Raw genomic sequence first — 24,264 nt, forward strand, 5'->3', positions numbered from 1 at the left:
CCATGCAGTTTGGGCATTTATACTCCAAAAATTTGTCCTTATACAATTTTCTTTCTAATATTGAACTCAACTCTCATCCTAGTTCTGTCCACTGGTAACCCATGAAATGGGCAAGAATTCGGAGACATCAAAGCTCTCATATGTAACTCACGATGGCAAACTCTGGAAGCCTTTACCATTAAAAGCTTGACCCAAGGGAAAAAAACATTAATCAGAGACCAAGTCAGCTAATATGATCTAAGTTCCTTGCCCTGCTGAGGGGAACATCTCCATTGTCTGTGCTTCTGATGCCATAGTCCTTTTGAAGCCACTCAGCCCTGCACCACTGATGCAAGCAAATGACTGTCCATTCCTACTGCACATCCTGGGTCTGCATTAGAGTTTATTGGGCTCTTTTACAATCAAATGAGAGCCTCTTGACAGGGCAATATTTTACTTAATTCACTTACAGGTTGTCAGATCAACAAACCTTAGACACACAGAGAAATCATGTTCTGCCTTTCCATTTTCCAGACAGGGGAAATAATTATAAGTATCCAGTACTTACAGCTTGACTAGGATGGCCAGATCCTGCCTCCTTTAATGGTCCTTCTTAGACTACTGTTTCTATCGAAGTAATTTATCAGGACATAATTGTTACTTACATACTTTCCTGGACCGAAGAGTTGAAACTCAGTTTTAGGGAGAAGGAATGCAATCCTGAGTTTGTTTTTGTTTTTTTCTTGAGACGGAGTCTCGCTCTGTTGCCCAGGCTGGAGTGAAGTGGTGCGATCTCAGCTCACTGCAATCTTTGCCTCCTGGGTTCAAGCGATTCTCCTGCCTCAGCCTCCCGAGTAGCTGGGATTATAGGCATGTACCACCACGCCCGGCTTCTTTTTGTATTTTTAGTAGAGATGGGGTTTTGCTATGTTGGCCAGGCAGGTCTCGAACTCCTGTGCTCAGGTGATCTGCCCACCTTGGCCTCCCAAAGTGCTAGGATTACAGGTATGAGCCGCTGCACCCGGCCTGAGTTTTTTAAGGTATGGTTCTATCAAAGGGTTCTCTGCTTATGACAGCTTTAGCCTCCCAAAGAAGGTGGGTGACAGACCACATCTGAGAATGTGTCCAAGGAAATAGTGATCCATTAGACATTTATGCTGAGGCCTGCATTAATTTTCCTTCTAAGATATATCATTTGATCTTTCTGTATAGGTTTACTGGAGACCTGTCTTATGGGGAATCGGGCTACAGTTTCTTCTTGGCCTCTTGATTCTAAGGACTGACCCTGGATATATAGCTTTTGATTGGTTGGGCAGGCAAGTTCAGGTAAGTTTGATTCAAAAGAACACCTTGCTTTTATGGTGCTTTTAACATTGGAGGTAATCCTCAAGATGTGTCAGAAATGGGTTTATCTGTCTGCATGAGTTGTCTCAAATTTTAATTCTGCATCATGGTTTAGACAAATAGTTTTGCTTATACTGAATATGTTAGTCTGTCTGGTTTGTTAACATTACTGCTGTTCCGTACCTATATCATCACTCCCTAATTCATTGCCCACATCCTCCTCCCCAAGGACTATCATACTTCTTAGATGTCTCCACAGACAGAGAAATAGGCTTCTTTTGCATCCAGTGCTAACTAATGCCACCTACAATCCATGTATGGCTCCCAACACATTGCCATGGTCAACTCATTCTGTAGCATTCTGGAATCAGACTGAATGTCAGAAATGTCAGGAAATTTGTATACAGGAATATTTCAAAAATATGCTTCTACTATGCCATTCATTAGAGGGGGCAAAGCTGAGAACATTAACTTCCCAAGTCTATTCAACACATTTGCTGGGTCCATCCTCTGAGAGCCTAGCGTTCCTGTGCACTGTCTAATTCCCACCCATGTGGTTGGAATGAAATCTCTTCTTCTTTCTTTAACTCAGACTTTTCTGGAGTACACAGATGCTGGTGCTTCATTTGTGTTTGGTGAGAAATACAAAGACCACTTCTTTGCATTTAAGGTAAAGTCAAACCTTTTTTCTATGTAGTCGCTGCTATTTCAGTAGCTTCTCAGTCTTTGTAGATGTTCAGATAGAACTTAACTGACCAAAAACCAGGTATATACCTATTGGGCTGGTCAGAGGTGTGTAATACATCACCACCCTTTTCCACTGACAATGTTATCTGAAGTTAGTGGACTGCACACATTTTACCTTGTTACTATGGAGTTAAGGGAAACATCTAGAGGAAGTTAGACATATTCAGATACCAGGGGGTGGGGCTTGTAGCTTTATCTGCGGTACTTAGGAAGAATCAAAAGGGTAATAGCATCTTGGGCCTTCAGGGAAAAGAATATTATGTTCCCAGCAACAAGTAGACATGTGGCAGTGAATGGCTGATGGGTCCAGGATCAATGACAGCTCTGTATTCCATACAGACTGTAGCCTCTCAGTCCCAGTCCCTGGGGCAGCCGGTCAACCACATCAACCCCTGTTTTAGAGCCATTCCCACGCTAAACCTTTCTCATCTCTCCTTCAGCACAGCCTTTGCCTAGGCAGGACTAGAGGATAGGCCTTCTCCTAATTAAAGAAGGAACATTATTTTACAGGGGAAAGGCAGCTTGGCCCCGTGGCTGGCCACAGTCAATTCCTTCTTGAGGCTCCCACATGCCCCAGGAAGCCCATCCTCCTCTGGGAAGTCCCTACAAACGCTTGTCAGTGAGTCAGAAGCATGCATTTGGGTTTTCCTTCAGCTTTTCTTGTGGTGTGTTGTTATTCATACATTTCTAAATTGTTTTCTCACCTAGAGACTCCAAATTTACCTCCAAATTACCCCAGGTTCAGTTAGGCCAACTTTTAAGCTGAATCTTTTTTCAGCCTAAAACACCAAACCAGCAGTTTAGCGGCAGGCTGGAGAGGAGAACCGCTACGTTTGTAAAAAGCCTGCAGTTTATACAGCGTTTCACTTAGCACCCTCCCCCAGCAGCCTCTACCTGGCAGTTTAGCTGGTTTGATGTTTTAGGGCTAAGAGAACTCAGCCATCTCTGAAGGGCCAAATGTTTATAGAGTGAGATAGAAATATGCTCATATCATGAAATGAATTCAGAATTGGGAAAAATAAAGTCATAAAGAAGGAATAACTTGCTACCCAGACGACACAGGGGTTTTCAGGCCCTCCCCCTCCCCTCTTCCAGGGCATTTTGTCTCCTGCCAACACAGAATCCTCGGCTAACATTCCAGAGATGAGACTGTGTAACTCCCTCAAGCTTTCAGGAAGGCACTGCCTACCCATTAAAGCCAATAAAAGGCTCATAGTGAGTGAGCTCTGAATACTGGCATAAAATGTCTTTTAATATATATTATTAATAGATTTTTTCTAAATTGGATCCTGTACAAATTGTCCTCGGTCATTCTGTGCCTCTGGTAGCAGCTTTCTCTGGCCAGTGAGCTGGGGAACAATGGGAAAGGGGTGCAGTAAGATGAGGCTGAGGAAGGACCTAGCCCACAGCTCTGTGTGGTCTATGCAGGATAGAAATTGCTCTCTGTGGAAACACTGGCTACATTGAAGGCACCCAAAGAGCGTCAGGAACATAGGATCTAGGAAAATACACTGGTTTTGTTTTTTTTTTGTTTTGTTTTGGTTTTTTGAGATGGAGTCTTGCTCTGTCACCCAGGCTAGAGTGAATGGTGCAATCTCAGCTCTGCAACTTCCGCCTCCCAGGTTCAAGTGATCTTCCTGCCTCAGCCTCCCCAGTAGCTGGGATTACATGCGTGTGCCACCACACCTGGCTAATTTTTGTATTTTTAGTAGAGACAAGGTTTCACCACATTGTCTAGGCTGGTCTTGAACTCCTGACCTCAGGTGATCCACCTGCCTCAGCATCCTAAGGTGCCGGGATTACAGGTGTGAGCCACCAAGCCCACCCAGAAAATACAATGGCCTTTAACACAGAACTAAAGTAGCTTCCAAAATGCAGTCACTTTTCAGTAATTTGAAAAACTATAGGTAAAATCACTATTATTTTAAAAGCTAGAAGAATGAATGTTTACTGCATAGAGGTCATGACAGATCCCTGTTGACTTCAGTAGGGGGGCACCATCTTTGAGAGGCCAAAGAAAAGACCTGGAGCCAGCAAATGAGACACAGGGTTTATTGAGGGGACTCACATGCAGGGCAATCCAGCGGCGGCAGGCTAGACAGGAGAACAGCTATCGTTTGTAAAAGGCAGTTTATATAGCATTCTCACTTAGCATCCTCCCTCAGCAACCTCCACCTCCCAACCTTCATTTAACCCAAAACAAAGGGCCTGGATCCCCTGTATGGCCTGCTTTCCACGGGATGAGCCAAGGGTTCAGATATTCCTTATAGATAAGGAATGAATCTTTCGGTTGGTCACTCCTAGTTTCCTTAGTTCAGAACTCCAAACACACATGCTTAGACCATAGGGTCATGCTCAGGACATGCTGAAGTTATTGCTGTCAGGTGTGTCTGCCATCCAGTAGGAGGCACTGTGTACCAGCACCCACCATGCCTTACCTGATCCCTACAGACACTCAGAATAAGGCTCTGAGGTTGCTCACAATGTATCTTGACTTGGGTTACTCTGCTAACTAGTGGTGAAGCCCATGTCTTTTTAGCATCAGAACAACAAGACTATTTTCTGGCAGCCTTTAGTGTATTGATCTAGTTATTACAAATCCCCCCAAACTTCATTCCTTGAGCAAAAAAAGCTCACCATAGAAGAGAGGGGAAATAAGTCAAGTCCTGTGACAAATTAGAATAAAAGACTGTAGATAGGGAAGCTGCCTGATTAAAGTTCAAGAGGAGTTTCCCATATTTTTATGATGTTTCAGAGGGAGAAAAGGAGACAGAGAGGAGGCCTGATATAAAACCTGCTGGTGCAACTGGACCCATCATTAATCCATGATTGTTTCCGTCCTCGCAGATCCTGCCGATCGTGGTTTTCTTCAGCACGGTGATGTCCATGCTGTACTACCTGGGACTGATGCAGTGGATTATTAGAAAGGTACTGGGGCTGGGAGGGACTGGGTTACAGGTGTAGAGCTGATTATCTCAGACACAAGTCCTCAAGGCCTTTTATGCAGGTATTTACGAAGTGCCTTTCTCTTCCTACCATTATCCACCACCACCACCTAAGTGATTAGATTCAAAACCCCCAATCCTAAATGTGTCCATGAGGGAATTTTATCTCAGGAGCTTCTAATAGGGCTTTGCTTTGCAAACCACTGGATATCTTCATGAAACTCTAGCAATTACTTCTTTAGCTGAGGAGTTGAGGTCAGATACTGCTGGGGGAAACGATGCTGTTCCTTCATCTTGGTTATCACCCTGTGCTTACCTTTTTTTCTGTTTTAAGCTACTCCTTAATTATATGCTACCTTGCTTAAGGAGGTTACAAAAGTAGACACTTCTTGTTTTGGAGGTGCTAGAGAAATTGAAGGAAAAAGGAGAAACAGCTTTTCACTCCTGAGAGAGTTTCATTAGCATAAACATGCATGCACACACACAAACGCAGAGCTGAAGAGTTCATGTCCTTCCTGCTGCCCTAGCCTCTGGGAGTCCTATGTTCATGTGTTAGATCAGAGGACGAGGAGATCTGTCAGCCAATTTGGATGCACCTCACCGAAGCACAGAGCAGTGCAGGCAGTGCTTGGGGCACAGCCACAGCCCTCCTTGATCCCGATAAATAAATCAAAACGTACAAAAAGAAAGAGAAAAGAGAGAAGAGAGAGAGGGAACCAGAATACAGGTAGCAGCAGAGTTCAGAATGACAGCAAGAACTCCAGGGCCCATAATTTTCTGTTTAAACCCCAAAACATTCAGAATTGCTATGCTCTCGTCTAAACTAAAAAGCAAGGAGAGAGAATGCAACAGGAAGTCCTCATTCACCATCTCTAGTTGAAAGGCCAGTACAAAAGTGGAACCAAAAACCATGTTCATTTCAATTAAGTAAAAAAGACCAAACCTCAAATACATCCCGCTACATTTGGGTGACCTTTGACAAAACAACTAAACTGTTCTGTGCTTTGGTTTCCTATTTAATAAAATGAGTATAATTATATAGGACCTCTCTCAAAGAGTTATTGTAAGAATTAATTGCATTTTCTGGATCAAGGGCTTAACACAGTGTCTGGAATGCAGTAAAGCCTTCCATGACCATGTTAGCAATTGTCATTTATTACTCGTATACAATAGACCTATAGAAATTGATTTGTATAATGTTCAAAGTAGATGCAATGACTCAGACTTACTACTCCAATAAGAGGATTTGCTTGGCCTGCTCTAGGGGCTCAATAAGTTAAACTTACCTTTGGCACCATCATTAGCCTGCTGACAATTGTTGAAGCCCTCAACATTTTACTCCAGTTTAAGGATTTTAATCCCTACTTTGAAGTTTTGGGTATACAAAAAGTTCTTTGTCAACTTTGTCCTTTTCTTCCTTTTAGGTTGGATGGATCATGCTAGTTACTACAGGATCATCTCCTATTGAATCTGTAGTTGCTTCTGGCAATATATTTGTTGGACAAGTAAGTTGTAATATCAACAAAACAAAACATCTGTTGAAACGGATCGTCTCTTTCCAAAAAGTCAAATTAGAAAATAGCACAATGTTATTTTAGTGTAGAGAGAAGGGTGTCAACATAAGAAAGCCCCAGTATTGGCAATGTCCAGATTTCAGAGGGAGAGGGCAGAGAGCGAGAGAAAGAGAGAGAAATTCCTTTTAACAATCTGGGTATGGTATTGTGGAATTGGGTTCTTGAGAATGATTATGAAGAGGATGGAAGGTTGTCATTTTACTAAAGCATAGACATAGAGCTTCTCATATAGATTCTCAATAAATCTGAATTTAGTGATTGTGAGGTTTCTGGTCAACTATTCAGAGGCTGTTAGCTCTTCCACTTGGATGGATTTCACTATTTCCAAATCTCGAAGCCGCAAACATGGAACAGGCAGCCTCCCATTCTAAACTATAATGCCTGTGGCAATGGAGGAGACCAAACAGCCTTTCCACCAACAACCATTCAACTGTGTAAACACTTGAGCGTATTCTCAGCTTGTCTGAACTGGTCAATATTCTGTCTTTGCTGAGCCTGAAAAAAATGCTTTCAGGTTTTTCTCCTCTCATCAAAATTAAGCTTTTAGGCTGCAATTTTCACCTCCCTATTCCATCACATGGAGAAATGCTCTTTTGCCTGAAGCCCATTTAAGCAAATAACTATAATGCCAAGGAGTGTCCCTCAAAATAGCAGCATTGCTAAGGGGTGGATCAGCAAGAAATTGTAATAAGTCCCTCATCACTCCAGATATGCAGCTTCATGTAGAATGGAGTCACACGCCACGAAAACCAGGTGTGAATGCTTGCCAGCACCACTGGCAAGGCAATTGAATTTGAAGCAAAAATCAAGTCACTCAGAAAAACACATAGCCCCAAATCCCAGGCTTACAACTGCTCCAGGCAGGCGGAACCTTCTTGTTGGTAAGCCAACAAGAAGCATGGGCCTCTACTCTAAAGGCTATGCTTACGGCCTAGTGCAGTGGCTCATGCCTGTAATCCAGCACTTTGGGAGGCCAAGGCAGGCAGATCACCTGAGGTCGGGAGTTCGAGACCAGCCTGACCAACATGGAGAAACCCCGTCTCTACTAAAAATACAAAATTAGCTGGGCGTGGTGGCATATGCCTGTAATCCCAGCTACTCAGGAGGCTGAGCCAGGAGAATCGCTTGAACCCAGGAGGTACAGTATGCAGTGAGCAGAGATCATGCCACTGCACTCCAGCCTAGGCAACAAGAGCAAAACTGTATCAAAAAAAAAAAAAAATCTATGCTTACTAGCCTGGAGCATAGTCTTTAGAGTGGGGGCCCACGATTCCTTCCCTAGGAGTTGAAATAATTATAATTACAGTCATAAAATATCCCAGGACTAATTAGGGCACCATCTTGAGTTGATTGCTCCTACCTGCAGGATAAGAGGGCTCATGCACAGGGTTCCTAGTCGATAGATCGAGGCACCACACATTCAATCTTATAGAACAATTAGAGATAATGAGGAGAAAATTGTAAAATTGCACACAGGCTTCTGTGATGTTCAATTTGATACTTAATATGCTAAAAGTACAGCTATTATCTATGGAGAGCCCCACACCGCAGGCTGCCTGTCCTCCTTAATGGGTTTCAAGCCTTTCCAACTATAGTCCGTCTGCTTCTTCCTTTCCACCCATCAGAGAGGGCTCTCTGACTCCCAATTACAGAAGGGCCTGCAGGCACCTGTCCTTGTTATTGCTGAGGTTGTTTGTTTTTAATGCTTGTGTCTCTATTTCCCTGAGGTATCAGGAAATAGGTTTAGGGTCTGTCAAGGTGAAGTTGGAAGATTGGAAGCCACAGTGGCTTAGAAATCACCCATCCAGAAGTTCAGGCCACTGGGTAGAGTCAGTTGACCCTTAGAGGAGTGCACCAAGTCATCACAGCATCCATTCCTAGGCTGGGTGGAGGCTTTCTATGTCTAGCCTCACAAATTTTGCAAAATTTACACATGACCACATATGGAAACTGATCTAGAGTTCAAATAACTCACAGGTCGATGGTGTGGGTTCTCAAATTTGAGCATGCATTGGAATCACCCGGAAAGCTTGTGAAAATACAGATTGCTAGCTCCCGCCCTTGGAGTTTCTAATTTAGTAAATCGAAATAATTTGCATTTCTAATGAGTTTCCAGGTGACGCTTATGAAGTTGGTCTGGGGTTCACTCTTAGAAACTCTCTGCTTTAAAGAATAAAATTATAAGTAGATTGGCACCCCTTGCCCCACCCCCGCACAGATTTAAAAAGCAACCTGGTCACCCTTCCTTGTCTCCAGACGGAGTCTCCACTGCTGGTCCGACCATATTTACCATACATCACCAAGTCTGAACTCCACGCCATCATGACCGCCGGGTTCTCTACAATTGCTGGAAGTGTCTTAGGTGCATACATTTCTTTTGGGGTAAGAATATTTTGGAATAAACTTATGAAAACGTCAACCTCTTCTTTCTTTGCTCTTGTTATTTTTTTTCTTTTCTATTGCTGGTGGGAAAAGGAGGCCAAGAGAGTGTTTTTTGTTTTGTTTTGCCATATGGCAAAAGTTGGTCACAGTTGCTTTGGCGTTTGAACATAGGGACCCCAAGGAGTTTTGGGGCTTCATATCCCTGCTGTCTAAATGTGAGTTCTATTGGCAGAATAAAAATAGAAAAATGCAATCGTATGATGAAGTTGATTTGGTTGAAAATTTAAATCTGTTAAAAAAAAAAAAAAAAAACTGTTACCTCAGTCAAGGTGATCTGGACTGGGAGTCAATAAACTATGGCCCGTGGGCCAAATCCCAATTGCTCCTGTTTTGGGAAATGAATTATTGGAAAGCAACTACTTTTATTCATTTGTCTATGGCAGCTTCCGTGCTACAGAGTTTAGTCGTTGTGATCCAAAAAGCCAACAACATTATTCTCTGGAGCTTTACAGAAAAACTTTTCTGACCCCTGGTCTACAGCAGTGATTCGCAAACCTTTCTGCACATTAGAATCACCTGGGAGCTTTTAATTCTCTAATGCCCAGGTCCATATCTGAGTAATTAAACCACAGTTCCTTGGGATGAGACCCAGGCATCAATATTTTTTTTAAATTCCTCAGATTCTAATGTACAGCCAAGTTTGAGAGTTGGCAGTCTGTAGTATAAGGCTAGAGAATGTTATAACTGGTGCATGCACCCCAACCCATAAAGTTTACAAGCCACACAGAGGCACAGTCCCCAATATTGAAACTGAGTAACACAGCCCAGTCACTGTGTGACTCAGGAGGCTAGGATTTCTTACAAGGTAAGTGGGCTTCATTCTAGGTCTTCATCCAGGCCTTGGAGTGCCAATTAGTAGGAAGAGGCAAGAAGAAAGGAGCAAAGGACACCTGTGGAATGAGCGGCTTGCGTGGATCATCTGGGGAATGCCATCCCCACTGCAGAAATGCTGCCTCAAAAATGTTTTGGGGGGAACAGGAACAGGCAGGGAGGTGCTGATCCTGGAATTCTGAACATATGTGGAAGAGAATCCAGAAACCATGTGAGCGGGGGCGGGAAGGGGAACGAGTCGACCTGCGATAAAGGAAACAGAAGTCATGTACAAATTAAAGGGCCTCCAGATCAATGAAGATTGTGTAAAGGCACCGAGGATCTCAGGAGAGCAAAAGGAAGATGGAGAGAGGAGAATATACACATCTGCAAGTGAATCACGAGTCCCTTCTCCACTCCCCAGCCCCTATCTAAAATGATGTAATGAGGCTGGGTTCGGTGGCTCATGCCTGTAATCCCAGCACTTTGAGAGAACGAGGTGGGCGGATCACCTGAGGTTGGGAATTCAAGACCAGCCTGGCCAACATAGCGAAACCCCATCTCTACTAAAAAATACAAAACTTAGCTGGGTGTGGTGGTGGGCTCCTGTAATCCCAGCTACTCAAGAAGCTGAAGCAGGAGAATCACTTGACTGGGGAGGCGGAGGTTGCAGTGAGCCAAGATCGCACCACTGCACTCCAGCCTGGATGATAGAGCAAGACTCCATCTCAAAGAAAAAAAAAAAATTGTAATGACATACATTCTCTAGGGGCTGTCTGAGCATTCAAAAGGGCAACAGAGAGGTTGAGGAATCTTCCTTGAAAGTTTCCACAACATAGGATTAATTCTTTTCTGAAACAATCAGATTTCATTTTTATGCTTCTCCCGAGGGATGTGGTCAGTTAGCACAAATGTCTCCCTTATCCCTCAGCCTCTCAAGGCGATGCCCGCAACTTGGCTCACTGAGCTAGAGTGGCTCTTCCAGACCTCCAAAGAAACATTGTCTTCTGTCATAGCAGCAACCCCCTACCCTGTTTCTTCCCTTGCGGAGCTCTTGGACCCTTCCTCTGAACACAAGAAAAAAGCTAACCCTGGGTTTGCCTTCTTTCTTCTGAAATTGCAGGTTCCATCCTCCCACTTGTTAACAGCCTCAGTTATGTCGGCACCTGCGTCATTGGCTGCTGCTAAACTCTTTTGGCCTGAAACAGAAAAACCTAAAATAACCCTCAAGAATGCCATGAAAATGGAAAGTGGGTAAGTGTGACACATTCACCTAATTAATGACTACCCAAGCTGGGGTGGGGGACTCCAAATTCAATGTACAGCAAAAATTCGATAACCGGAAAGCACAGTGAATTACGATATTTAAGTAAGTCCAAAGACTATTTAGACTTCACCAAAAAGAGTCTTATTTTATTTCCTTTTTTTGAGACTTGCGTTTTGCTCTGTCGCTCAAGCTGGAGTCCAGTGGTATGAACACAACTCACTGCAGCCTCGACCCCCCAGGCTCAAGTTATCCTCCCACCTCAGCCTCTTAAGTAGCTGATACTACAGGAATGTGCCACCACACTCGGCTAATTTTTTAAGTTTTTTAGAAACAGGGGTCTCACTATGTTGCCCAGGCTGATCTCCAGCTCCTGGGCTCAAGGGATCCTCCTGCCTCAGCCTCCCAAAGCGCCGGGTCCTGGCCAAAATCTTGTTTAATACTTGATATCAACCTCTCTAAATACCTAATGTCAATACATTTCCATATCTGTTTGTTGTAAAGATATTTCTTTGTAAATATAGCAGAGTGTTTATGGAGCCTTGGTTTAGACAGTCATAGGATGACCATTTCTGGAGGTTCCTCTTATAAGAAAGCTGGTTCCTTTTATTTTGCTCTGTGAAAAAGAAAGAAAAACAGAGTGGAAAAGACTAAGGAATTTAGGATGTTCAAGAGTATTTCCTTAAATAACAGAATTCATCAGCAACCAACATGTGTCTGAAATTCACCCTTGTATGTAGATAAAGTCAACCATGAGTGAAAAAGCAAGCCGCCAAAGAATATAGCATAATTCCACTTATAAAGTTACTCAGTGTGCAGACTTGCACAATGTTTTTGTGTGTGTTTCTTTTGTTGTTGTTGTTTTTGGGGTTTTTTTGTTTTTTTGTTTTATTGACAGGGTCTCACTCTGTCACCCAGGCTGAGCTCAAATGATCCTCCCACCTCAGCCCCTTGAGTAGCAGGGACTACAGGCATGCACCACTATACCCAGCTAATTTTTGTACTTTTTATAGAGACAGCATTTTGCCATGTTGCCCAGACTGGTCTCAAACTCCTGGGCTCAAGAAATCCACCTGCATCGGCCTCCCAAAGTGCAGGGATTATAGGGTGTGAGCCACTGTACCCGGACACACAATATATTTTTTAGGGATACAGACATGTAGGAAAATGGTAAAGAAAGGGGATGATGAGTGAATTTTAGGAAGACAGGTACCTCTGAGATTAGAGGGGAGGATGGGATCAAAGAAGAGTACACAGGGGGATTCAAAGTGATGGTGGCACTCCATCTCTAAATGAGGTGATGGATTTACAGCCTTCCTTGAATCATTGATTTATTGTTGTTTTTGAATCATTAGTTTTTATAGCATTTATATTTTATAACTATTCTCTGGCAGCTACTTGTAATAAAAATCATTTTTAAACTTGTAATATTTTTATCATTTTCCAAGTTTTTATTATAAATGTTCCCAAATTTAAAAAGTAATGTAACTTACCCAGACTCTGGAGGCTAAGGTAAGAGGATTGCTTAAGCCCAGCAGTTTAAGACCAGCCCGTGCCATGTAGCATGACCCCGTCTCTTAAAAAAAAAAAAAATTAGCCAAGCATGGTGGCACACACCTGTAGTCCCAGCTATTTGGGAGGCTGAGGAAGGAGGATCACTTGAGCCCAGGATTTGGAGGCTCCAATGAGCTATGATCACTTTACTCCAGCCTGAGAAACAGAACAAGACCCTATCTCTTTAAAAACAAGAACAAACATGGTTAAATACCCATATGCCCACTTCATGATGTCATGGGATTCAGGTGAGTACTTCGAGCAAGGCAGGGGCCTGATAGTTTGTCTCTTGTCTAAGCTCTCATTGTGCTACTTCTGCACCAATGGTGTCCATCCCCTAACAACCCTTTGGTAATTCTAGAATTGCTATTTCTTGATAAAGCGATTCAGGGAATCTTCTAGAAGCTGCAACACAAGGAGCTTCCTCCTCCATCTCCCTGGTGGCCAACATTGCTGTGAATTTGATTGCCTTCCTGGCCCTGCTGTCTTTTATGAATTCAGCCTTGTCCTGGTTTGGAAATATGTTTGACTACCCACAGCTGAGTTTTGAGGTATAATCATATCACACCCCTGCCCTCTGTTTTGTTTCTGCCTATCTTTGTTTAAAAATAAAATAGGTTTGTAAACAGCCCACCCTGATGACCTCAGTGGACTCTTCCATGCTATAGAAGCTTCTCATGCATCCCCCAACTTCCCACCCACCTTTTCTCTGTCTCCTATCACCCTCCTTCCCCGCAACGACCGTCAGTCTCTCCTGGCCCCTTCCCCAAGAATCCAGCTTACTTCAAATGACCGATTTCTAGTTCTGATTTCTGATGGGTAAAGATGGGCAAGGGAAGAAGGAATTTCTGTGCCTAAAGGAGACAGAGGGATCAGGAACAGTGTTATCACCGAGGAGGCAGAACTGAAAGCAAATCACTGTTCTAATCAAGTGTCTACTTTTGGTTTCTGTAGCTAATCTGCTCCTACATCTTCATGCCCTTTTCCTTCATAATGGGAGTAGAATGGCAGGACAGCTTTATGGTTGCCAGACTCATAGGTTATAAGACCTTCTTCAATGAATTTGTGGCTTACGAGCACCTCTCAAAATGGATCCACTTGAGGAAAGAAGGTGGACCCAAATTTGTGAATGGTGTGCAGCAATATATATCAGTGAGTAACTATTTTAATTTCTCGTTACATTTCTTCATCACATACCTGCATTCATCTATTACTTATGCCTCTGTGCGTCAAGCACTATGCCAGGCACCTGGGATAGATCAGAGGGCAAAACAACCTAAAATCTATGGCTCATGGAGCTCATAACGTACATAGAACTTCCTAATTTTCAGTTATGTTGAATTAATCAGAGAGAGTGTGTGTGTATGAGTGTGTAGACATAGCTAATCATTGCCATTGTGATCATTTACTTTTGAGGACTGTGGACACAGACCCAGAGTCACATGAGCTGGGACTGCAATCAATCAACCAAAATTTGTTGAATAAAACATAAAAAATGTTTTATGTGCAATGTGCTGAGTACTGAGGCCATAGCATTCAGCAAGTCATGGGGTCCCTGCCCTCATAGTCTAGTGGCTGACAGTCTAGTGATCATAAAGACCTCTCCCTTTGAACTTAATGGATTCTGTGAGCTCTGAGAAACTGTCTAAAAGTAACATCATGCTTGGACATCCTTGAGAGAGAGTGTAGCATCATCACTGCTCTCTACGTGGATCAGGGAGAGAAAAGACTCAGAGTCTGTGATCTGAAAGCCTTGAGACAAGCACCATAATTACGTCAGGACTTCAGGTCAGTAGCCTGCAAGGAGACATTCACATCTGTCTGGCCTTTGGTGGGATGAGGAACTCAGGTGAGGTCATGTTTGTAGTTGAGTTTGCAACCCTCTTCCCTGGAGAACAGAATTGTCACTCATGGAAACTCTTAAGGAAATGGTTAACATTCCTGAGCATCCCTAGTACTCACTGAAACAATCCATTTGGAATTAATGTTCCAGGCATGTACTTGGTTTAAAAATGAAAGGGGAGGAAAAGTAGCCTGCCTAAGGTTCTGAGTTTGCTCACCCACAAACAACACTACCATCCTTCCCGGCCTCCCAAAGAACAAGCCTGCAGATTGACTCCCACATAGCACACCAGTGTAAAAGCCCACTCCGGGGGGAGCACTGATTTATATTTTACAGCTAGGGCATTTTGACCCACACCTCTGACATGAGCGGGGGCTCTGTAGATTTCCCTGTTCTCGCATGTTCATTCTTCAACTAACCTCCCAGTAAAGCTTGGCCAATTATTCTCATTGTTTAGATGCCACCAAAACCAGTTTGTTTCCCTGCCAAAAGTAAACAATAGGCTAAATTAAGTGCAATGTTTTCTATCCCCAGTTGCCAGTTGCCAGGAAAGAATGGTTTTGTTAATGAGCAGGCCGGGCTCTGTGTTCTGGCAGCACGAAGCAGTTGTGTGGAAAGGTTATTACGAGGGTAGTGACAGAACAGTAGAGCTGATTGAGTTTAGGGGTGAGCCCAACCAAAGGCAGGCACAGAGAGAACATTTGGAAACAGGAGCTCAGTGGCCTCCGCTATTGTTGAGTCACGATGGGAAAGGCATTTTGCTTCTCCAAATTTCTGATTTGCAATCAACAAAATGCAGATGAGTTTCAGCAATTTTTGCTCACAACCTAGAAGTGGAGGAGGGCATCCCGAAGAGGTGCCACAGAACAGAACGTACTATGTGGGTCCGTGAGGCAAAACACCAGTGATATCCACTGAATTATGCCCATGCTGACCTCCATCTGAGATAAGAGGAATACTACCCCCATGCCCCAGGATGAGCCCTTTATTCCATCACTTTCTCTTTCCTAAAGATAATACTTTGTCTGTTTTTATTCATTTGTTTACATGTAACACATACCATAGTATAGAATTCAAAAGGTCCAAAAAAAGATAAAGGAAAAAGTAAGGCAACCTTCTTCTTTCTCTGGAGCTCTTCTCCCTGTAACATATACTCACTGCTTTTAACCTTGTCCTTTGCACTTAATAACGTGTCTCAGGTACCTTTCCATATCAGCGCCTGTGACATAGTATTCTATTGTATTGCACACCATAATTCATCTTAACTAGTCCCATTCTGATAAGCAGTTATCTGTTTTTTCACTATCAGAGATAGTGCTATAATGACCATCCTGTACGTATAGCATCCTGTGCAGACACAAGGAGAGCTGTAAGGTGTGTTATTAATATTTTCCTAGTACGGTGCATCTCTTTTCATCACATCATCTTGCACATTTGTGGGCAAAGTCAGCGTGGAATTATCCCAGCCTCCTTTTCCTCTTCTAAAACCCATCATGGCCACATCTGTGTGCCCCCCTTCCCACTTATCCCAGGAAAGGGGAAAGAGGAGTTTCAAGCCCCTTATCTTTCTCCCCACAATCTCTTAATAAGCATGCCCGGTTTTGAAGCCAGCTGAACTAAATGAAAAGCACTAGAAAAAAGTGGGGAACAAGGACAGCTTTTCCAGGAACGGTGGACTGCATACCTACTTGAAATATTTTTTTTTCCTGCTGGCTATATGCACGCTGATGGAAAATATCAACAAAGGAGAGTTCTCAGAAACCATGAGAGAGAAGAGGGGCCTTGGAATCAACAAAAATCTTACCATGGCCACTTGAGTCTTGAATGAGTGTAGCATTGCTCGGTTTATTCTTTGAACAAAATCATAGAGTTTTGAGGATATTGGAAAATTATTGCTTTAGTCACGTGGGTACCTTTGTCAGACTGGGTATGCCTCTGGGGAACAATAGAGTAGATGGGATCTTCTGAGCCTCAGTTTGAATCAGTCCTCAAACTGAGAAAAAATTGTCTGGCCTAAGCAGTATCTCTTGAGTCACAGGGCCACACTCATGCTTTCATGAATTCATCTTCCATCCTCTGACTGTCCCGTGAAAAGGATGTTCCTTCTCCTACTTCCAGCTGGGCATCCTGACATTCCCAAGGAGTGGTCAGAGCTGCAGTACACACACCATGGCCAGACTATCAGGAAGCTCCTGTGATAGCTAAAAATTTCCTTTTTATTAACATAATTATTTTTAAATTATATCCTTTCCACTGAATTATAACTTAAATACCAACTTAAGGGCTCAGTTTTGATGTCACCTATGTAACCACAACCATATTCAACATACAGAGTATCTCCATCACACCTTTAAAAAAAAAAAAGTTTTCCTCATGGCCATTTGTAGTCAACAACTCCACTCCCATCCCCACCCAAAGACCTAGTCCCAGGCAACCAATATCCATTCTTTCACTGTAAATTATTTTTGCATATTCTAGGATTTATTATTATTATTATTATTATTATTATTATTGAGATGGAGTCTCACTCTGTCACCCAGGCTGTAGTGCAACGGTGCAATCTCAGCTCACTGCAACCTCTGCCTCCTGGGTTCAAGCAATTCTCCTGGCTCAGCCTCCCAAGTAGCTGGGATTACAGGCACACACCATCATGCCTGGCTTATTTATTTATTTATTTATTTATTTACTTATTTATTTATTTTTAGTAGAGGCAGAGTTTCACCATGTTGGCCAGGATGGTCTTGAACTCCTGACCTCAAATGATCTACCCACATCAGCCTCCCAAAGTGCTGGGATTATAGGCGTGAGCCACTGCACCCGGCCCTAGAATTTCATATACATGTGCTCACTTAGCTTTCATGTTCTTGGATGTATTTCCTTTTTATTGCAAAGCAGCATTTCATTTTATGGGTATCCACAATTGTTTATCCATTTGACTACTGAATGACATTAAAGTTGTTGCCAGCATGAGGCTATTTAATAAAGCTGCCATAAGTATTTATGTACAATCTTTTTGTGGTGAGTGTTTTTGTTTCTCCTAGAAAAATTGCTGGGTCATTCAGGCAGCACATGTTAAGAAACTTCCATACTGTTTCACAAACAGACTGTGTCATTTTACATTCCCACCAGCAATATCTAAGAGTTCTAGTCACTCACATCCTTGTCAACACTTTGTATTGTCAGTTTTTTTACTTTAGTGGAGGTATAGTAGTATCTCATTGTGGCTTTATTTTGCATTTCCCTGGTGATCAATGATGTTGAACATCTTTTCATGTACTTTTTGGTTATTTGCAGAGCTTTTGTGAAGTATCCAAATCTCTATTCATTTTTCCTTGGCTGTTTATCATCTTACTGAGTTATAACAGTTCTTTATATAGTCTGAACACGTCCTTTGTCAAGTAAATGTAATGTGAATATTTTCTGGGACCAATTTTGTATCTCCAGCAACTAGTCCTGACCCTGGCACACTGCAGCAGATGGTCAGGTCATATGGAATATTAGAAGGCATTATTGACCAGGAAGCAGCATTTGCAGAAGCCAAGGCTACCAATTGTAAGCCTTTTGTAGAGAGTCACTGAGTCCACACAGTCCCCTTCCATTTTCCCACAAAATTCAAGTGGAGATGGTAAAAGGGGTCTAGGAAGTAATGGGCATTTGATACCATGGACTGTGCATTTATTTGTCAATATTGAATTTATGGTCAAAATGAAGCCCAGTCGGATGTCAGATTTATTAAGCCAGATCAGACTGTGTATACATACGTGTTTATGCTTGCTTACAGATTCGTTCTGAGACAATCGCCACTTACGCTCTCTGTGGTTTTGCCAATATCGGGTCCCTAGGAATTGTGATCGGCGGACTCAGTAAGTGAAAAGAACATTCTTCAACAACACAGATGTGACATAGACATACTTGGATCTCCATTTTGCTCTGTAATGTTATTCATGTCAGGAGAAGAAAAAGGCCTTTTCAACAGTCATGAGTCCTCTGGGGTCCATTTTTTTTTTTATCTCTACTCTGCAATATAGTTTTCCCATGCACATCCAAACTGACCTCAGGAAGAATTTTCTCAAACATACAGGTGCTTCTCCCAGCCCAGGGGTGACCTGTAGGCTTCACCTTGCATGCCGATGCCAATAGATTTATGATGGGCACCTGGATTCTGAGAGCCATCGGAAGTCCAGTGGGAGAACGCTGTGATTTCTTAGTGGTGTCTGCCATGGGCATAGAAGTAGATGGTGACAGTTGAGTTACACATCATCTCCTTAGTCATCCCTCCTGCCACTCATTTGCCTTGCCATGCCCTCAATGAACAGCCCTTTGGATGAAACATAGGAGGTGTTTCTTCTGTGGAGAATGAAAGCCTTTGAGCCTTTTGGCAAACAAGCCTCTTCCCTTCTCCCACAGCAGAGAATTTCTCTGTATGTGGAGTTTATTACGAGGTTCTTGAATCTTGAATTTCCCAGTTAAGTTAAAGAAGAAAAAAAAAAAAGCCAGCTGACCTGAGCCCAGCCCCAGAACAATGTTCAGAGGCTAAGGGTTTTAATCAATACTTCAACATTGATCTCACGTCCCTCCTTCCATGTTTCCCAGCATCCATGGCCCCTTCCAGAAAGCGTGACATCGCCTCGGGAGCAGTGAGAGCTCTGATCGCGGGGACCGTGGCCTGCTTCATGACAGCCTGCATCGCAGGTACTACACTCTGTCCTTTGTGTCCTGGTGCCCACAGGATGAATGGCAGCTTTCAGGACAGGCAGTGCCTCCAGCTTGCACGTGCAGCACACACCGCCACAGAAAGCTGAGAGTCAGAGCTGCTCTTCGGCGTAAAGTTAAAGGTGTGCGGTGTGGTGGAGAAGCTAAGAACAGAATGAGGGTTCAGTGACTTCCTTAATTAATAAAATAAATGGGGCCAGGTGCAGTGGCTCACACCTGTAATCCCAGCACATTGGGAGACCAAGGTGGGTGGGTCACCTGATGTCAGGAGTTTGAGTCCAGCCTGACCAACATGGTGAAACCGCCTCTCTACTAAAAATACAAAAAATAGCTGGGCGTGCACCTGTAATCACAGCTACTTGGGAGGCTGAAGCACTTGAATCGCTTGAACCCGGGAAGCGGAGGTTGCAGTGAGTTGAGATCATGCCACTGCACTCTAGCCTGGGCAAAAGAGCAAGACTCTGTCTCAAAATAAATAAATAAATATACAAATACATAAATAAAACTAAAAAATAAACAAATAATAAAATAAATGGGACTCTGTTCTGCTTCTAGGCATACTCTCCAGCACTCCTGTGGACATCAACTGCCATCACGTTTTAGAGAATGCCTTCACCTCCAGTTTCCCTGGAAACACAACCAAGGTGATATCTTGTTGCCAAAGTCTGTTGAACAGGTATTGTATTCTTGATTATAATTTCTTTATACTCCATTATTAATAATCAAATCAGACCTAAATACCCCATCCACTTAATTTTATAACTTTATGACTCTATTTAAAAGTGGCCGGGCGCGGTGGCTGACGCCTGTAATCCCAGCACTTTGGGAGGCCGAGGCAGGCAGATCACGAGGTCTGGAGTTCGAGACCATCCTGGCCAACATGGTGAAACCCCGTCTCTACTAAACATACAAAAAATTAGCCGGGCGTGGTGGTGGGCGCCTGTAGTCCCACCTACACGGGAGGCTGAGGTAGGAGAATCGCTTGAACCCGGGAGGCGGAGGTTGCAGTGGGCCCAGATCATGCCACTGCACTCCAACCTGGCGACAGAGCAAGACTCCATCTCAAAAAAAAAAAAAAAAAAAGTAAGAACTTATGCAGTGATTCCAACCACCTTTCACTTCGACTTTCCTCAGATAAGACCAGCAACTATAACACTAGCTAGTGCTACTCAAGCGTTTAATATGCACCCAGCTGTGTGTTAGGCACTTTGTATGAATTAGCTCACTTAAACTTTGCAACCACTATGTACGTTGGGAACTATCCCTCGCTCTCTCTCTTTTTTTTTTTTTTTTTTTTTTTGCATTCCTTAAAATTAAGGCTTAGGGAAGCTATGCCTACTCCAGCAAAATTAGCACAAGCACAAGTGAGATACAAAATTCAGGTCTATCTGCCTGCTAAGCTTATGCCCTTAACTGCCGCCTTCTGCTGGCTCCCCTTCAAGAGGATCCAGACTGTCCAGACAACATGATGATCGTCTATGGTGAGCAAGAAACCACCAGTGACCCATGGCAGCCACCCCTACCCCGTACAGTTTCTGTTTGCAAAATCAATGTTCCCACCCAAGATGCCATCCTTAATGTGCAAGTGTTTTATAACGATTGATTCTATCCTATCTTTGCTTGTTATGGAGGAAATAGGGAAAGTTCTTGAGGACACCCAGAATTTAGGAGCCAAAATGAATTCCCCAGCGCCTCTGTCCTTTAATCCACCCTAACCAGAATGTGAGCGAGAAAATCAGCTTCCTTCCCTGAACTATTTTTAATGTCATTGTCTGCTCACCTACTGTTTCTGCCATCTATGGCTCATGTAACTGTTTGTTTCCACTTTCTACCAGCACTGTTGCCAAGGGTCCTGGTGAAGTCGTCCCAGGAGGAAACCACAGTCTGTATTCTTTGAAGGGCTGCTGCACATTGTTGAATCCATCAACATTTAACTGCAGTTGGATCCCTAATATATTTTGAGGTCAGCCACTTCTCCAGTGGAACTCTTAAGTACAGATGCTGAATTTTCTACTTTGGAGAGAAAAAAAAAAAAAAAAAAAACTACTGCCCACAGATTGATACTTCCATCATGGAACCAGCTTTAATGGCAAGAAATGAAGAAAAACAAGAGTGGACCTTCAGAGCTACAACATCTTCCTCCTCCCCTTCCCTCCCCACCAGCCCCTTTCCCACGGAGAACTTCTGTGATGTCCCAAAGTGAGGTGGTGTGGTTTCCAGTCTCAAAGGTATTTTCTGACTTTAATGTTTCCAAGGCATTTCACCAGAATACAGCTATAAATGGCAGCTCCCAACAACTGGGCTCTGACTCACCCACACCCACTTAGTGTCCACTAAGTAGTTCAGGGTGACTCAGTTTAAGCACATCTCAGATGAGGTCACTCTGCATACACCTTGGCTTACCTGAAATAGCCTGAACTTGAATCTCACATAAGGGGAAACTAGTCATCAATCACCAACTCATTGACTACCCTCAGGAAGTCCTGCAGAAATCAAGAGTCCTTGAGGAGAACACGTGGACCATACCAAAACCAGGGTTTAAATCCATTCTGCTTAAGAGTTCTATCAGTCAGTTTAAGCATAAGTTACGCTGCACTAGCAAACAACCCTAAAAACCTCAGTGGCTTACAGATTTATTTTTCACTCACATGTTTGTAACGATCCATGTTGGTTGTAATGCATATTGCTTCAGGACCCAGTCTAAAGGAGCAGCCTCTAAGCGGGGGCATTTTGGTCTTAAGAGGGAAAAGAAAGGTGAGAACCACGTGATGGCTCTTTCATCTTCCGCTAGGAAATGATACCCTTTATTTCCATGACATTCCATTAGCCAAGACAAGTCCTGTGACAGGCACGATGTCAGTCACCACAGTTAAATTATTCTGTCATAGGGAGGGATAGTGAATATTTTGCAGAAGTAATATGATACACCACAAGGGTATATGACATCCTTGTCTCCCTTCAAGGAGCCATCCTGTTGTAGGCCATGATGGTAGGCCTATTCATGTGCACATTTGGTAATGTATTCCTGGTGACAAAGCAGTTACTCTTCAGTCAAAAGCCGTGTAAGAAGCAGTTGAGGAAAAAAAGTCCTGGTTGAGCTCTGAAAACCTTGCGTTGATAATTTCACTGACCAGGAAGGCATCAGTATCAAACTTGAAGAATGGGTGTCAGTGTCTAAGAAGAAAATTCCAGAGACAATGGTGGTGTGCTCTTTAATGAAATGCCCGTCACCACTGCTCTTAATAGCATAAAGACCACATGCTGTGAGAAAACACAAACGTCAATTACCAAGTCAAGAAACAGACACTGAATGTGGAAAAGGTTTTGAAATACCTTAAGTAATTTATTTTGTTTCTATTTTTCCTTCTATTTGTGTACAAGAGTAACTTAAAAGAAAAATCTATGTGTAAATAGTTGTGGTTTTTTGTGTGTTTTGTTTTTTGTGGTGGTGAAGGAGGAGCCTAAATGTCCAGAGGACTGTTTATCCCTGAAGTGTGATATACTAAAATATTTATCATTATTTGTATCAATTTTCCTTGGAGTTCAATGTGCCCTTGCAGTCTTCAGACTTAATTTTAGGAAAATATATTTGCATGTTTTCCCCCCATTCTCAATGTTTGGTGTCCTAGTTGATCATACCCTACAGAATGTTATGTATACGTATTATACCATTCCTCTGTGGACATGCGTTTACTTTGTTTACAGTTTGGGGGTTCTCTTTTTCCTACTTTGGACAGTGCATGTACATTTACTTTGCATGCTGGTGCTTTTTTTTCTATAGCAATGGTGTCTGATAGACATATGCAAGTTACATGTAATTTAAGATCTCGTAGCCACACTAAACAACAGGTAAAATTAATTTTAATATATTTAACCCAATACATTGGAGATATTATTTCAGTGAGATATTTTTCATTCTTATCAAACTAAGTCTCAGTCTGGTTTGCATATCTCAGTTGAGACACTAAAGTTTTAGTGATAATACTTAATCCATGTTTAGATTTCATAATATCTAAATTTGCAAAGTAAATTTACATACCCATGTTGGTTTAAATGTGCTTAAAAGTTTTCCAATAACTGAAATGACTAGCAGTTTAAAATTTAAAATTTTGTTACTCGATTACTCCATATTTCAAGTATTAGTGGCTACCTCAGAGCAGTTTCATAGGATGATTTCCTAGGTTTGAAGTGTGTGTATATTTCTGGTATTATAAGATGTCAGATTAGTTTTTGGAGAAATATCTTGTCTTAATTTTTACCTGCTTTGATGTGACCTTTCTGATGTGTTTTTTCATCTACCTCTGTGTATATTTGTGACATTCCTTTATAAATGCAATATGTTCGCATAGGTCCTACGCTGATTCCTTATTAATACTGTGCATCCTTGAACTGAGAAAGTGGGTATTATTCCTGAGCTATATTATGGAGGATAGTAAAGGCCAAGGACCAGCAAAATGAACTGGTTAAGCCTCTTGAGCTTGTTTTAAGCCTCTTGAGCTTGTCGCCTCCAGAAACCTCACCAATACCCTGTGAAAGTTATAGGTGGCCCTTCTCCCAGTGAAACAACCTAATGGAGGTTTTTGGTGCATGGTGATTTTTTTTTTCTTTCTTTCTTTTTTTTTGAGACGGAGTCTCGCTCTGTCCCCCAGGCTGGAGTGCAGTGGAACGATCTCGGCTCACTGCAAGCTCCGCCTCCCGGGTTCAGGCCATTCTCCTGCCTCAGCCTCCCGAGTAACTGGGACTACAGGCGCCCGCCACCACGCCAGGCTGATTTTTTGTATTTTTAGTAGAGACGGGGTTTCACCGTGTTATCCAGGATGGTCTCTATCTTCTGACCTCATGATCCGCCCTCCTCCGCCTCCCAAAGTGCTGGGATTACAGGCGTGAGCCCCCGCGCCCGGCCGGTGCATGGTGATGCTTTTGTTTCCCTTTAGCAGACATAGAAGCGGAAGGCTGCTTGTTTTCCCCAGTTTCTCCTTCACCCACATACGTATAGTAGGCAAAGACGGCGTGCCTACGTTTTTCACATGTTTGAGCCCACTCACTGCT

General features: G+C 42.9%; 1 protein-coding gene across 1 annotated transcript in view; it reads left to right on the forward strand.

Moving 5' to 3' along the window:
* The window catches only part of SLC28A3 (solute carrier family 28 member 3), a 64,897-nt gene extending 41,332 nt beyond the window's left edge, over positions 1-23,565 (forward strand). The window contains exons 7-18 of the mRNA XM_003911868.4: positions 1,192-1,305; positions 1,916-1,993; positions 4,918-4,998; positions 6,440-6,520; positions 8,846-8,971; positions 10,965-11,095; positions 13,042-13,210; positions 13,614-13,811; positions 18,284-18,365; positions 19,096-19,194; positions 19,771-19,891; positions 21,051-23,565. Of these exons, the coding sequence (XP_003911917.3) occupies positions 1,192-1,305; positions 1,916-1,993; positions 4,918-4,998; positions 6,440-6,520; positions 8,846-8,971; positions 10,965-11,095; positions 13,042-13,210; positions 13,614-13,811; positions 18,284-18,365; positions 19,096-19,194; positions 19,771-19,891; positions 21,051-21,177 (1,407 nt within the window). The 3' untranslated portion in view covers positions 21,178-23,565. The remainder of the gene's footprint in view (positions 1-1,191; positions 1,306-1,915; positions 1,994-4,917; positions 4,999-6,439; positions 6,521-8,845; positions 8,972-10,964; positions 11,096-13,041; positions 13,211-13,613; positions 13,812-18,283; positions 18,366-19,095; positions 19,195-19,770; positions 19,892-21,050) is intronic.
* The last annotated feature ends 699 nt before the right edge of the window (positions 23,566-24,264 follow it).

The sequence above is a fragment of the Papio anubis genome, chromosome 13 (genome assembly GCF_008728515.1).
Source record: "Papio anubis isolate 15944 chromosome 13, Panubis1.0, whole genome shotgun sequence".
In the NCBI taxonomy this organism is placed as follows: domain Eukaryota; kingdom Metazoa; phylum Chordata; class Mammalia; order Primates; family Cercopithecidae; genus Papio; species Papio anubis.